The sequence below is a fragment of the Eptesicus fuscus genome, chromosome 7 (genome assembly GCF_027574615.1).
Source record: "Eptesicus fuscus isolate TK198812 chromosome 7, DD_ASM_mEF_20220401, whole genome shotgun sequence".
NCBI lineage: Eukaryota > Metazoa > Chordata > Mammalia > Chiroptera > Vespertilionidae > Eptesicus > Eptesicus fuscus.
The window spans coordinates 58,512,190-58,528,140 of record NC_072479.1 but is presented as its reverse complement, the minus strand read 5'-3'; the positions used below and the strand labels follow the sequence as shown (position 1 = coordinate 58,528,140).

Genomic DNA, 15,951 nt, shown 5'->3' with positions numbered 1-15,951 from the left:
AATAAAACCCTAATATGCAAATTGACCGAATGGCAGAACGACCGGTCAGTGATGCGCACTGACCACCAGGGGGCAGACACTCAATGCAGGAGCTGCCCCCTGGTGGTTATTGCGCTCCCACAGGGGAAGCACTGCTCAGCCAGAAGCCGGGCTCATGGCTGGCAAGCACAGTGGCAGTGGCGGGAGCCTCGCACCTCCACAGCAGCACTAAGGACCCTTTGGGGGATGTCCGACTGCCAGCTTAGACCCGCTCCCCAGGGAGGACACAGGCCAGGCTGAGGGAGCACCCCCCCAGTGCATGAATGTCATGCATTGAGCCTCTAGTAGATCAATAAAACAGATAGCAATTCCAAATTAGACCCACATATATACGACCAATTGATTTTCAACCAAGGTGCCAAGCTAACTCAGTGAGGAAAGGACAGTCCTTTCAACAAACGGTGCTGGGACAACCAGACATCTGTATAGAAAGAAATAGGAGCCCTGGCTGGGTGGCTCAGTTGGTTGGAGCATCAACCCATACACCAAGAAGGTTGCAGGTTTGATCCCTAGTCCGAGTATGGGAGGCAACAGACAGATGTTTCTCCCTCTCTCCCCTGTTCCCACCCTCCCTCCCACTCTCAGATCAATAAAAACATATCCTCAGATGAGGATTAAAAAGAATAAGAAATATGAGACCCTTCCATAATGTGAGCTAGATGCCAGCCAGAACAGACATTGCTTCCCCGTAAGCCCACTCAGAAACTTTCATTTCAACCTCTCCCCTACTCCCTTCACCCACCCACCCCCACATTACATGCTGATTCCTGGAACAGGCCTGCAAGGCATCTTCCCTTATCTGGGATGAGTCATGCCCTAGTGCCCCATCCATCTTGCCCTGTTCTTCATAATTTTTTGGCGATTACCAAGCTTCACGAAGGATATCCATTTGTCTTGCCTTGTAGGTAAATTTCTCTTCATAAACACTGTTAATTGCCTGACTCGAGTAGTCTGCCTCTTTCTTCGGTTTTTCCCAGCCCTCTGCTTACAGAGGTAAATTTTCAGTCATGGGGCTTTTCCCTGGGTCTGCATGTCATAATGGTTGTGTACCTTAAACTTATACCTATACAGTACTGTATGTCAATTATATCTCAATAAAAGTGGAAGAATATAACCTTGCTCCTTACTTCATATCCTATATAAAGTATAACTTAAAATGAATCATTGACCTAAACATAAAAAACTAAAAATATAAAACATGTAGAAAAAAATACGAGAAACTTTTTTGCAACGATAGAATAGGCAAGGATTACTAAAGCAAAACAAAAAACAAAAGATCAAGACAACATGGACTATAAGAAAAAATGTATAAATTGGACTTCATCAAAATAAAAGAAATACCTAAGAAAATGACAACTTAGTTATAGACTAGGGGCAAATATCTGACACATATAAAGGGTTTCCCAAGAAAATGTATACACACTCTGAATGATGCTAAAGTTAGTGTTTATTTACATACAGTTCATTTTCAAAATTTAAAAGCATCTACAAAAATGAATAATTTTTTTGTCAATGACCATTTTCAAACTGATCCAGGCACTGCTGTTAACCCGAACAATGTAATTGCAAATATCAAGAATCAGTTTGGCCAAAACCGGTTTGGCTCAGTGGATAGAGCGTCGGCCTGCGGACTCAAAGGTCCCGGGTTCGATTCCGGTCAAGGGCATGTACCTTGGTTGCGGGCACATCCCCAGTGGGGGGTGTGCAGGAGGCAGCTGATCGATGTGTCTCTCTCATCGATGTTTCTGACTCTCTATCCCTCTCTCTTCCTCTCTGTAAAAAATCAATAAAATAAAAAGAAATAAAAAATAAAAAAAAGAATCAGTTTGTTCAGTATTTGTGTGCTCTCAATTTGTCAACTGTTGCCAGTTTTGTACCATAACTTTTATCTTTTATGTATCCCCATTAAAAAGTCTAGTGGATAATTTTTCTTTGTTCAAAACTTAGTCTGGCTTCACCCATCATTTCAAATCAGTTAAACCTAAAAAGAAAGAAACATCAATTGAGCTATCCACTGTTAAAGTGTGTATACATGTTTTGGGGACATCCTGTATATGTCCTTTATACTAAATGTGTTCTTTATATATTCTGCATATCAGTACTTTGTCAGATAAAAAAGGAACTGTGGTTGTTTTTGACCAGTGAAAACTGGATTCTATAGTAAGTTACAGTTAACAAGCTAATCTATATACATAAAAGGCTAATATGCTAAGTGTCTGTCTGACTGGTTGCTATAATGCGCACTGACCATCAGGGGGCAGATTCTCAATGCAGGAGCTGCTGTGACGTGCACTGGCCATTTACAGAGAAACGGCACCACGGACCTGGTGCCCACAAAGCAACACTTGGCTTCCCCCAAGTCGGACACAGGCCTGCCACCACCCCGGAGTGACACCCCACCAAACTGCAGCTGATACTGCCGAGACCCCACCATACAAAATGTGGCCCACATACCAGCCCAACCCGGAAACAGTGGCTGTGGGCGCTGGGTAATGATGTCACCTAGCAACACCTGGCTTCCTCTCCCTAGCAACTAGCCTCCTTGCAGTTTCTTCAGCCCAGGAACACGACTTGCTTTATAGCCAGGTCCAAACATTATTCACTTTAACCAAATGTCTGTGAAGCATTTTCCCATGCCTCATCTCATTTGATCCTCATAGAAGTCCTAGAGTCGGTAGATAGGAGCCTTGACAGAATCCTGTTTTCTTTTCATTAGCCAGAAGATGGGAATTTAGAAAGCTTAGAAACTTGACCTGACTAAAAAGAAGTAAGAAATGGTGGATCTTGAAAATGACTTCAGGTTTTCTCACTGCGCAGAATATACTCCTGCAGTTAAATATTTTACCCTTTGTTCTCCTTGTGTGATCTACAATAATAATCTGCTTTGTATTGATATTTACTGCTGTGTTACTGACAATTACCTGAAAGAGAAGTTGGGGTGCTTCACTGGGCTGGAAAAAGTTTAGCTACATCAGAAAGTAGGTCTAATTAAGCAAGTTTATCTATCCTATATAATAAAAGCCTAATATGCTAAGTGTCCGGTTATCCAGTCGTCCGTTCAACCAGTCAAAGTATAATATGCTAATGATATGCTAAAGCTGCTCAACTGCTTGCTATGACATGCACTGACCACCCAGGGGCAGACGCTCTGACCAGTAAGTGAGCTTGCTGCTGGGATCCAGCTGATTGGGACTGAGTGAGACGAGCCAGACATGCCCTGGAGCCCTCCCACAGTCCCTCCCTGGCTGGCCATCCTCCCGTGTCCCTCCCTGGCCCCAATCATGCACCAGTGGGGTCCCATGGCCTGGCCTGTGCTCTCTCTCAATCCAGGACCCCTTGGGAGATGTTGGAGAGCCGGTTTCGACCCGATCCCGCAGGCCAGGCTGAGAGACCCCACTGGTGCACGAACTCATGCACTGGGCCTCTAGTATATGTATAAAGCTGGCACCAATCGCACACGTGTGTTTACATCTGTCATTGTCGATCATGAATTTGGTTGACACTTCTATTATAGAGAAAGGGCGAATAGCGATAATAAAATATTTCTTTAATTAATTTCCTTTCAATGTGCACGAATCCATGCACCGGGCCACTAATATTTATATAATCTTTTACATTCACAAATATAATAGATCTGGAAATTTTAAGACAAAGAGTACTTGTTCTTCATAATTACCTTTAGATATAATTGAGACTACACTACTATATATAATTAGGTATGCTGTTGTGCGTAGTTAATTCTAGTTGTATTTTATACCTTCTGGTCATTACCAATATTTTATATTTACTGGTCATTAAGCTCCTAAAGAAATATCAAGCCAATAAACTGGTTGCATTTAATGTCCTTTAAAGGCAGATAAGCTGAAGAAAGAGTTAGCCTCTCTTGATATTTCATTTTCAAATTACTGACACAAATTTACCAGAGAAATAATTACATACCTTGTGAAATACTAAAATATCTGCAAGAAGTTTTCAAGATTCTTTGAATATCCAAAAATAAAGCCTTTCTAATGAAAGTATTTACATTCCTAAGCTAAGTAAACATTAAAAATACAGATTAGCTTGCAAGTGTGGCTCAGTAGTTGAGCTTCGACTTATGAACCAGGAGGTCACAGTTCCATTCCCGGTCAAGGGCACATGCCCAGGTTGGGAGCTCAATCCCCAGTGTGGAACATGCAGGAGGCAGCCAACCAATAATTCTTTCTCATCATTGATGTTTCTATCCCTCCCTCCCCCTTCCTCTCTGAAATCCATAAAAATATATTTTTAAAAGTTAGACATATACCTATATTCTCATAGGAATTTATTCAGAAGAAATGTAAACTTGTTTACTGTAGCTTAATTTGTAACAGCCCCAAACCAGAAACAACCCAAAGATCCAGGTGAATGGATAAACAGACTGTTATACAGCCATACAATGGAACACAACAAAGTCAATGGATACGTGCAACATGGGACGACTCTCAGAATATGCTCAGTGAAAGAAGACAGACAAAAGAAGCACATAGTCTGTGGCTGCATTTACGTAAAGTCTAGGAAATCAAACTAATCTCTAGGTATGGAAAACAGATCAGTGGTGGCCTTGGGACGGGGAGGGGAGGAGGCAGGGATCACAAAGTGACAAGAAGAGAATTGAGAGGGGGCGGTGATGGATATGTTCATCATCTTGATTGAAATGATGCTTTCACGGGTGTGTACACAGTATGTCAAAACTTATTAAGCTGTCACTAAACATAGTTATTGCAATATTGACTATATCCCCTATGCTTTACTTTACATCCCTGTGACTCTTCTGTAACTTCCAACTTGTACTGCTTTGTCCCTTCACCTTTTCACCCAGCTCCCTAAATCCCCTTCCCTCTGGCAATCATCAGTCTGTTCTCTGTATCCATGCGTCTAAATATGTAGTACAACTTATTGTATGTCAATTCCACCTCGGAAAAGCTGTTAAAAATGGAATAGAGCACGGCTGGTGTGGTTCAGTGGTTGAGCTTCGACCTGTGAGCCAGGTGAACCAGGAGGTCATGGTTTGATTCCAGGTCAGGGCACATGTGAGGGTTGCAGGCATGATCCCCAGTGTGGGGTGTGCAGGAGGCAGCCATCAATTATTCTTTCTCCCTTTCTCTTCCTCTCTCTCCCTCTCTCTCCCTCTCTGAAATCAATAAAAATATATTTAACAAAAAACAGGGATAGATAGCTCTGGTCAGGCAGCTGTTAGTTAGAGCATTGTCCTGATATGCCAAGGCTGTGGGGTTTGATTCCCAGTCAGGACAAATACAAGAATCAATCAGTGAACACATAAATAAATGAAAAGCAAATCTCTCTCTCTCTCTCTCTCTCTCTCTCTCTCTCTCTCTCTCTCTCTTTCTTTCTTCTCTCTCTCTCTCATCAATAAATTTTAAAAATGGCCGAAACCGGTTTGGCTCAATGGATAGAGCGTCGGCCTGCGGACTGAAAGGTCCCAGGTTTGATTCCGGTCAAGGGCATGTACATTGGCTGCGGGCACATCCCTGGTGGGGGGTGTGCAGGAGGCAGCTGGTCGATGATTCTCTCTCATCGATGTTTCTACCTCTCTATCCCTCTCCCTTCCTCTCTGTAAAAAATCAATAAAATATATTTAAAAATAAATAAATAAATAAATTTTAAAAATGGAAGATACACTATTTATAAAATACGTGTCGGCAAACTCAGTCAACAGAGCCAAATATCAACAGTACAACAATTGAAATTTCTTTTGAGAGCCAAATTTTTTAAACTTAAACTTCTTCTAATGCCACTTCTTCAAAATAGACTCGCCCAGGCCGTGGTATTTTGTGGAAGAGCCACACTCAAGGGGCCAAAGAGCCGCATGTGGCTCGCGAGCCGCAGTTTGCCGACCACGGGTATAGAGTATAACAAATAATGAAAAAATAGCACATTATCTGTATCCATCGCCCAGTTTTTAAAAAATTAATGTAATCATTATTTTTTAAAAATGTATTTTATTGATTTTTACAGACAGGAAGGGAGAGGAATAGAAAGTTAGAAACATCGATCAGCTGCCTCCTGCACACCCCCTACTGGGGAGGTTGCCCGCAACCAAGGTACATGCCCTTGACCGGAATGGAACCTGGGACCTTTCAGTCCGCAGGCCGATGCTCTATCCACTGAGCCAAACCGGCTAGAGCTGTAACCATTATTTTAAAAAATTGCTGTGTTCCCCAACCAGCCTAAAGCTGGGGCTTTTCTTGTTAAAAATTGAAGGATGCTTGAAAATATATCTGAATGCTTGAGGTTTCCAAATGTGAATATTCTGGGGAACGATTTTTATCTAAGTTAGCTGAATAATGTGGTGCACAATTTGAAATTGAAACTTGCCCTTTAAAAGATGGTCAGCCCAACACAGGGACTTAAACATAACTGTGCTGAGTTAGGAACCTCTGCGAGTCTCAGCCCAGAACGCAGAGCGCGAAGGGAAATTTCTTGTTAACTGTGGCCGGTGGGCAGTCCGTGCGGGGCAGGGCCACGGGGGGAGGGGGGGTGCTGGCCGCGGTCTTCCGCCATCGATTGGCCCGGCTCCGCCCCGGCTCTGTCCTCCCCGCCGAGGTCACCGGACGCTGGGCCCACGGTAAGGGCGCTGCGGGGAGAACTGGGGCGGGAAACGGGCAGCCGTCTCCCAACCGAGAGCGGGGGGAGCAGGCGCAGATTCAGAACCAGGGACGGGACGCCCCTTTCCTTCGAAGGAGAAACCGGAACCTTCTCATTTGCTTCATGAAAACTAAGCTGAGTCCACTGTCGCCCACGGCCATTGATTGGGCGAAACTGGCCTCTTGCCCAGGATCCCAGCTCGGCTCCCTCCGCGGCTGATTGGCCCGGAGTGCGGCCAGCGGCCGCCGCCCGCCCTTAAAGGAGCCGGTGCGCTCAGCCGTGTGGGGTTTCCTCCTCTTCCAGTGATGGCGCTTACCGTCCTGCTCCTGCAGCTGGCCGTCCGCATCCTGGCATTCCCCCTGTACCTGCTGGACTTCCTGGGCCTGTGGAACGGGATGTGCAAAAGATGCTTCCCCTTCCTCCTGGTGAGGCTCACCTCAGTGTACAACAAGCAGATGGCGAGCACGAAGCGGGAGCTCTTCAGCAGCCTGCAGGAGCATGGGAGCCCCTCGGGGGAGCTCTGCCTGCTGGAGCTGGGCTGCGGCACCGGGGCCAACTTCAAGTTCTATCCGCCTGGGTGCAGGGTGACCTGCGTTGACCCCAACCCCAACTTCGAGAAGTTCTTGATCAAGAGCATCGCTGAGAACCGACACGTGCAGTTTGAGCGCTTCGTGGTGGCCGCCGGGGAGAACATGCACCCGGTGGCCGATGGCTCCATGGACGTGGTGGTGTGCACCCTGGTCCTGTGCTCCGTGGAGAACCAGGAGCGCATCCTCCAGGAGGTGCGCAGGGTGCTGAGGCCGGTGAGTGTCAGCCTGTGAGGAGGGCTGGTGAGTAGCAACCACCAAGAGCGGTCCTGTCAATTTCAGCTGAATCAAACATCCTAACGTAAAAAGTAAAACTACTAGAAAAGACACTATTGATTTTTTAAAAAAATATATTTTATTGATTTTTTACAGAGAGGAAGTTAGAGAGATAGAGAGTTAGAAACATCGATGAGAGAGAAACATCGATCAGTTGCCTCCTGCACACCCCCCACTGGGGATGTGCCCGCAACCAAGGCACATGCCCTTGACCGGAATCGAACCTGGGACCCTTCAGTCCACAGGCCAACGCTCTTTCCACTGAGCCAAACCGGCTAGGGCGATTTTTTTTTTTTTTTTTTTTTTTAATCTTAGAGTGGGGAGAAGCTATAAAGGGAAAGACTGGTAAATCTGAATACACAAAATTTTTAAACTGCAGGGAGGATGGAAGGGTCCCAGGTTCGATTCAGGTCAAGGGCACATGCCCAGGTTGCGGGCTCGATCCCCAGTAGGGGGCATGCAGGAGGCAGCTAATCAATGATTTGCTCTCATCATTGATATTTCTTCTCTCCCTCTCCCTTCCTCTCTGAAATCAATAAAAACTAAAAAAATAAAGAAAGAAAGAAATTAAACTGCAGGGAAAAAAGTACTATAAACAAGAACAAACTTAGAAAAAATATTTGCCAGGGATGGTAGACAAAGGGTTAACTTTCTTCCTATTAAATGACATTACTAGTCAAAGGTCAGTAGAATTTTTTACAATATGTTTTTATTGACTTCAGAGAGAGGAAGGGAGAGGAGAGAGAGAAATATCAGTGAGAGAGAAACAATTATTGGCTGCCTCCTGCACACCCCCTTCAGGGGATCGAGTCCACAACTTGGGCACCACGTACCCTGACGGGGAATCGAACCAGTGACCTTCTGGTGCAGGGGCTGACCCTCAACCAACTGAGCCACACCTGCCAGGTGGTAGGATTTTTTTAAATCAATAAGAAAAACACAAGGAAAAAATAGGCAAAGAGCAGGAACAGAAATATAAATAAAAACAGCCAATAATATGATTTAAATGCTCAACCTTACAATTGAAGAACAAATTAAAGCAAGATACCATTTTTACCAATTATACTGTCAGAGACTTTTAAGGTCAGTATGGTGTTGGGGTGCATTTGGGAGATTGGACACCCCATGCACATTGGAGGAAGTGCTCTCCTTGGAGGGCAATTTGATAATATCAATTTTTTTTACTTGAATTTATTGGAGTGACATTGGTTAATAAAATTATATAGGTTTCAAGTGTACAGTTCTATAATACATCATGCATATTGCACTGTCTGCTTACCGCCCAAAGTCAAATCTCCTTCCATCACCATACATTTGACCCTCTTTACCCTTTACTACCTCCCCATCCCTTTCCTCTTTGGAAACTTCCATACTGTTGTCTATGTCTACGAGTTGTTTGCTCATTGTCATTTTCAGTTTTATATCCCACATATGAGTGAAATCATATAGTTCTCGACTTTTTCTGTCTGACTTATTTCACTTAGCATGATAGTCTCAAGATCTATCCATGCTGTTGCAAATGGCAGTATTTCATATTTTCTTATGGCTGAGTAGTATTCCATTGTACAAATGTACCACACCTTCTTTATCCAACCATCTATCAAAGGACACTTCAGCCCTAGCTGGTTTGGCTCAGTGGATAGAGCGTCAGGCTGCTGACTGAAGGGTCCTGAGTTCGATTCCGGTCAAGGGCACATTTCCTCTCTGAAATCAATTAAATATATATATATGTTTGTTTGTTTTTAAAGAACATTTTGGTTGCTTCCACTGTGAATAATGCTGCAGTGAACATAGGAGTACATATATCTTCTTTTTTAATGTTTTTGTTTTAAATATATTTTTATTTATTTCAGAGAGGAAGAGAGAGGGAGAGAGAGATAGAAACATCAATGATGAGAGAGAATCATTGATCGGCTGCCTCCTGCACACCCCCCACTGGGGATCAAGCCTGCAACCCGGGCATGTGCCCTTGACCGGAATCGAACCTGGGACCCTTCAGTCCGCAGGCCTACACTCCATCCACTGAGCCAAACCAACTAGGGCGGAGTACATATATCTTTACAAACAAGTGTTTTCAAAATTTTCTGGTAGATACCCAAAAGAGGAGTTGCTGTGTCATATGGTAACTCTATTCTTAATTTTTTGAGGATTCTCCATACTGCTTTCCATAGCATCGGTACCAGTTTACATTCCCACCAGCAGTGAATGAGGATTCCTTTTTCTCTACAGCGTCTCTAATATAGAAGGAAATATAGGTACTAAACTAAAGGACTTTGGTCTTAGAGAGGATTTTATGAACTTGACCTCAAAGGCAAGGGAAGCAAAAACAAATATATCAAAATTTAAGGTGAACATACTATTTTACCCAGTATGAATTTATCCTGTAGCAATACTGCACAAATGTGCAAATACTCATCCATTATAGTTTTTGTAATAGCACAAATTCGAAATAACCTAGAAGTCCGAAAAGCCAACAAGGAGGAGTTATCTATGTGGACATGAACAAATTCCCAAGAGATAATGTTAAATGAAAAAAAATCAAAGTGTAGAATATGATGTAGAGTATAAACCTACATCAAAGTGTGTGAGGTGGGAAAGAATATACCTAAATATGTATATATGTTAATGGGAATGACAGACAAGAAAATATTAGCAGTGGTACCTCTTGGGAATGGGATGGAGGTGGGGAAGAATTTCTTTTCATTTTATTCCTTTCTGCATAGTTTGAAATTCTTTTTTTTAAAATATATTTTATTGATTTTTTACAGAGAGGAAGAGAGAGGGATAGAGAGTTAGAAACATCGATGAGAGAGAAACATCGATCAGCTGCCTCCTGCACACCCCCTACTGGGGATGTGCCCTGCAACCAAGGTACATGCCCTTGACCCGAATCGAACCTGGGACCCTTGAGTCCACAGGCTGACGCTCTATCCACTGAGCCAAACCGGTTTTGGCTAGTTTGAAATTTTTAATACCTGTGTGTAATTTCCACATTTACCTTTATTTATTTTTTTAAAACTAGTTTAAAATAGTTTTACTCTAAATATAGTTGAACACAAAGAAAGTATGGCTATCTTAACATTTTAATTTACTTTTCTAGGAGAAAAGGGTGTCTATAATCCCCCATTTTATTTTCTAACTAAAGGCCCAGTGCATGAAATTCGGGCACTGGTAGGGTCTCTAGCAGCTGCCAGCTGCTGGCCGGGGCCTCCCTCCCTTCCCCCGGCCGGCCCCGCCCCCTGGTCGAACTCCCCCTGAACAACTCCCAGTGGAGGGGACAATTTGCATACTACGCTTTTATTATGTAGGATAGAGGAAGTTCCTCGGGAATAAAAGGACTTGGAGATAGTGTTTAGAGGCAAAATGTAACTTTGTCTTTGGCACAAGGATAGGCCGACATCAAAGTAATAAATGAAAAAGGTCTGATTCTTATATTCAAGAGCTGGGTTGTGTCCTAAGACTGCACACTCACTAGGCATGGTTAGTAGATGTTTTGCTCACAGAGTTACTAATCTCACAGCACCCCTCCCTGCAAAGCAAGTAATTAACATCTCCGTTTCCTAGTACTGATAATGCTCTTAAGGAGACCATATTCTTGTAGACCGCCTTAGCTCCTGGGAAGCACCCATTCTTTGCTGATTATAACCAGGAGCTTTATCACAGTCTCATTTAATCCTCACAACAGTCCTTTAAAGTAGGTATTGTCTCTCCCCCCCCCCCCGCCCCCATTTTTAAAAACTTATCTTTATTGATTTCAGAGAGGAAGGGAGAGGGAGAGAGAGAGAGAAACATCAATGATGAGAGAGAATCATTGATTGGCTGCCTCTTGCACACCCCCTACTGCGGATTGAGCCGGCAACCCAGGCATGTGCCCTGACCGGGAATCGAACCGTGATCTCATGGTTCACAGGTTGATGCTCAACCGCTAAGCCACATCAGCCGGGCATAGGTATTGTCTTCATGTTGGGTTGAGGAAACAGACTCAAAGAGGTTAAGAAACTTGCCCAAAGTTATATAGCTAGTAGGTCTGACTTCATTTAATGCAAATATTTGTTATGGCTGCACCACACTGCTCGTCTCTGGACTTTTCATTTCTCTGACTTGAACATTTCTATCACGTTTGCTGACTGTTCTTCCTCCACCCATCCCCAAATACTGAAGTTTCTTTTTCGGTTCTCATTTCATTTATACATCCCCCTGGGTTATATCACTCACCCCAAAAATTTTCAATTACTACCCATACACAGATGGTGTCCAAATCAAAACATCTGGCCCAGATCTCCCTTCTAACCGTGAACCTGCATATGCAGCTGTCCACTTGGCAGTCGCTGTTTTATCCAGAGGGCAACAGCCACCTCCCCGACCTGAGTCTCCTCCTCTCTCTCCTGTCCAATTCTATGCAATTTTTTAAAATCAGGAAATAGCACGTTTTCCATTCATGAACACAGCTCTCAGACTTACCCAGAGAATTTGGGGGAACTCCATCTCTCAGCTGTCTGCCTGGGATAGCCAAGATTAGGGTAGCGGGAGGAGGTTAGGGAGAGCGGGGCAGCCACCACGGGTTTTGGAAGGTCCCTTTCCTCCTGCTCAGCTCAGCGATGGGCCGAGCACTTCTGAAGACGTCCTAATAACGTGCGGCCTCTATTGGGTCTAGGCTTGACCTACATTTACAGGACTGCCCTGGATGAGGGCAGCGCTGGCAGATTCCTACATGACAGTCCTCTACGCAGAGCAGCCACTGGTTGAATAAAATACCTCCTGACAAAGTGTTACCATGAATTCACTAACACCCTGAGCTCATTCAGTATTTTAATTAATCATGCTTACGTTCTTGTGACAATGGTACAGAAATATAAGACATGGTTAGTTAGTCTCAGGCAGTGCGTGGTGGTGTGGATTCGGACTCTCCCACAGGTTTGCAAAGCAGAGACAGAACAATTTTCACATGAATAAACTAAAAGAAGTAGAATTTCTTTAAAAGTAATTAAAAGGCCCAGCTGGTGTGGCTCAGTGGTTGAGTGTGTCAACCTATGAACCAGGAGGTCACAGTTCGATTCCCGGTCAGGGCACATGCCCGGGTTGTGGGCTCGGTCCCCAGTAGGGGTTGTGCAGGAGGCAGCCAATCAATGATTCTCTTTCATCACTGATGTTTCTCTCTCTCTCTCCCTCTCCCTTCCTCTCTAAAATAAAAAAATTTAAAGTAATTAAATGGCAAACTGGGGAAAACGTCCCTACTAATTAGTAAGAAAAAAACAAAAAAAAACACACCCTAGTAGAAAACTGTTAAAGGCCATTAACAGACAAATTAGAAAATAAAAAATCCAAATCATCCGTAAGGTTTCATAAAAGATGTTATATCTATTAAAAATATTAAAGACATGCATAGTATTGAAAATATAATACCATTTTGCCCATCAAATTAACAAAGATGCGGGGCAGGGGGAGTACTGAGGAGTTTATTGGAAATGGGCGCTCACACCCACGGCTGGTCTGAGTGTAAATTTGCTACATCTTTTCCAAAGGGCAGTATGACAACCTGCACCAACAGCTTTAAAAAGGCAAAGACTTTTTTTTTTTAAATCCTCACCCGAGGATTATGTTGTTGTTTTTTATTGATTTTCGAGAGAAGAAGGGAGAGAGAGAAACATCTATCAGTTGCCTCCCACATGTGCCCCGACTGGGGATCGAACCCACAACCTGGGTATGTGCTCTGACCGGGAATTGAACCCACCACCTTTCCGTGTACAAGGCAATGCTCCAACCAACTGAGCCACCCAGCCAGGGCAAACAGCAGAGACTTTTGGCTCAGCAATTCCACTTTTTAGCAAGTTATTTATTTGGAAGGAATTAGAGATGGTCACCAAGATTTATGGGTTAGGATAGTCACTGTAACCATATTCATAATAGTGAAAAATTAGAAATAACCTAAATGAGAATAGTTAAATAACAGATGGTACCTACAGTGGTGTGAAATATTATGTGAAGATTTTTTAAAATTATGTTTTAGAATAATATTCAAATACATAAATAAATCAAGCAAGTTACAAAACAGAACATACATTCCAATCCTAGTTTTTGGAAAAAATACATATTCATATAAAAATGCACACAAAACCTTAACTGTAGTTATCACGAGGTGGTGAAATGATAGTTGATTTTTAAAATATATATATATTTTTTTTTAAAAATATATTTTATTGATTTTTTACAGAAAGGAAGGGAGAGGGATAGAGAGTTAGAAACATCAATGAGAGAGAAACATCAATCAGCTGCATCCTACACACTCCACACTGGGGATGTACCTGCAACCAAGGTACATGCCCTTGCCCAGAATCGAAACCTGGGACCCTTGAGTCCGCCGGCCAACGCTCTATCCACTGAGCCAAACCAGTTAGGGCAAATATATTTTTATTGATTTCAGAGAGGAAGGGAGAGAGAGAAAAACATCAATGATGAGAGAGAATCATTGATCGGCTGCTTCCTGCACGCCCCCTCCTGGGGACCGAGCCTACAACCCAGGTATAGGAGCTGGACTGAAATCGAACCCAAGATCCTTCACTCCACAGGCTGACGCTCTATCCACTGAGCAAAACCAGCTAGGGCAATAGTTGATTTTTTTTTTTTTTTTTACTTTTCTGAATTTCCTAAAATTTTTTAAATAAACATATTGGTGAGATAGTATTGCCAGCCTCTGGAGCCAAACCAGATTCTAACGTTTATAAGCTGAGGGACCTTAGGCAAGTTGCTTATTTTCTGTGCTTACTTCCTCATCTGTAAAAATAAGAATGATAATAATACTTTACCAAATAAATTTATTGTGTGGATTAACACATGGTAGGCATTAAGGAGATAGTATCGCCCAGCCAGCGTGACTCAGTGGTTGAGTGTCAACTTATGAACCAGGAGGTCACGGTTCGATTCCTGGGCAGGCACATGCCTGGCTTTTGGGCTCAATCCCCCGTGTGGGGTGTGCAGGAGGCAGCTGATCAATGATTCTCTCTCATCACTGATGTTTCGATCTTTTGTTCCCTTCTCCCTTCCTTTCTGAAATTAAAAAATAAAGTGTGTGTGTGTGTGTGTGTGTATGTGTGTGTGTGTATATATATATTTTTTAAAAATATATTTTTTTGTACATAGTAACTGCTTTAACCCTTTGCACTCGCTTGCTTTTTTCTCTATTCCTTTATTCTAATGCTAACCGTGTCGAGTCACACTCGACATCCGACATCCGAGTGCAAAAGTTAAGTTTTAGCTATTATTATGTATTGCTTTTATGATCAGACAATAGAAGTGTTAATAATTGCTTTAGAGTGGCAGCTCTGGGTAAAATTTGACAGATGAAACTATTGACCAAAATGATGTCCTAGTAACTTATCCGTGTCTTCTCACGAAGTTGATCTCCGGGGCCACTGATATCTGACGCTTCACTCATCTTATAAATCTGCTCTCCCCAAACTAAAATCCTTGAAATGGGTTTTCTTTCTTTTCTTTTCCAGGGCGGGGCCTTTTATTTCCTGGAGCATGTAGCAGCTGAGCGTTCAACCTGGAGTTACTTCTGGCAACAGGTCCTGGAGCCTGTCTGGTACCTTCTGTTTGACGGGTGCAACCTGACCCGAGAGAGCTGGAAGGCAGTGGAGCGGGCCGGCTTCTCCAGGCTGCAGCTGCAGCGCCTGCAGGCCCCGCTGTCCTGGGCGCTGGTGCGCCCGCACATCTGTGGATATGCCGTGAAATAGCGCCAGTGGGAGCAGAGAGCCGAATGAATGGCTCAGATCACCTAAGGCTTCTGTTTTACACTTAAATACTAATTGGGAAAAGAGAAACCCTTTTTCAGGTAAAGCTGAATTTCATCCTAAAATGTTTACCTTATACCCTGTTTAGCCATTTTCCATTGTCTCCCGAAGAATCCGTCCACGTTAGGTTGCATCGCTGTTTTCTAGTTTTATTTAGGCTGTACTAGGATTTGAGTTTACTTCTACATACGTTATTTTCTTTTATAACACCATCATTTGTAAACATATATTTCTATGAGCACTTTTTAAGTGCTGTTTGTTCTCCCATCATTGTATTCCCAATGCCTGGCATATAATAAGTGCTTAAGAGATATCTGTTGAATAAATTAGCTAAAGAAAACAAAACAAATACAAAATAGCTTCGAACTCTCCTTTAAAAGGAAACAATGAGCCCAGCCAACAGTGACTCGGTGATTGGGTGTTGACCTATGAACCGGAGGTCACGGTTAGATTCTGGTCAGGGCACACGCCCAGGTTGTGGGCTCAGTCCCCAGTGGGGGTCATACAGGAGGCATGATTCTCTCTCATCATTGATGTTTCTGTCTTTCCCTCTCCCTTCTTCTCTAAAGTCAATAAAATTATATTTTTAAAAAAATAAAAGGAAACAATGAGCTTTTGAAATTGAAGTCTAC

General features: G+C 43.2%; 1 protein-coding gene across 1 annotated transcript; it reads left to right on the top strand.

Moving 5' to 3' along the window:
• Positions 1–6,578: 6,578 nt before the first annotated feature.
• TMT1A (thiol methyltransferase 1A) lies at positions 6,579–15,332 on the top strand. The gene is made up of 2 exons (XM_008140675.3): positions 6,579–7,469; positions 15,026–15,332. The coding sequence occupies exons 1-2, from the start codon at positions 6,972–6,974 to the stop codon at positions 15,260–15,262; spliced, it is 735 nt and encodes a 244-aa protein (XP_008138897.2). The 5' UTR covers positions 6,579–6,971; the 3' UTR covers positions 15,263–15,332.
• Positions 15,333–15,951: the final 619 nt, after the last annotated feature.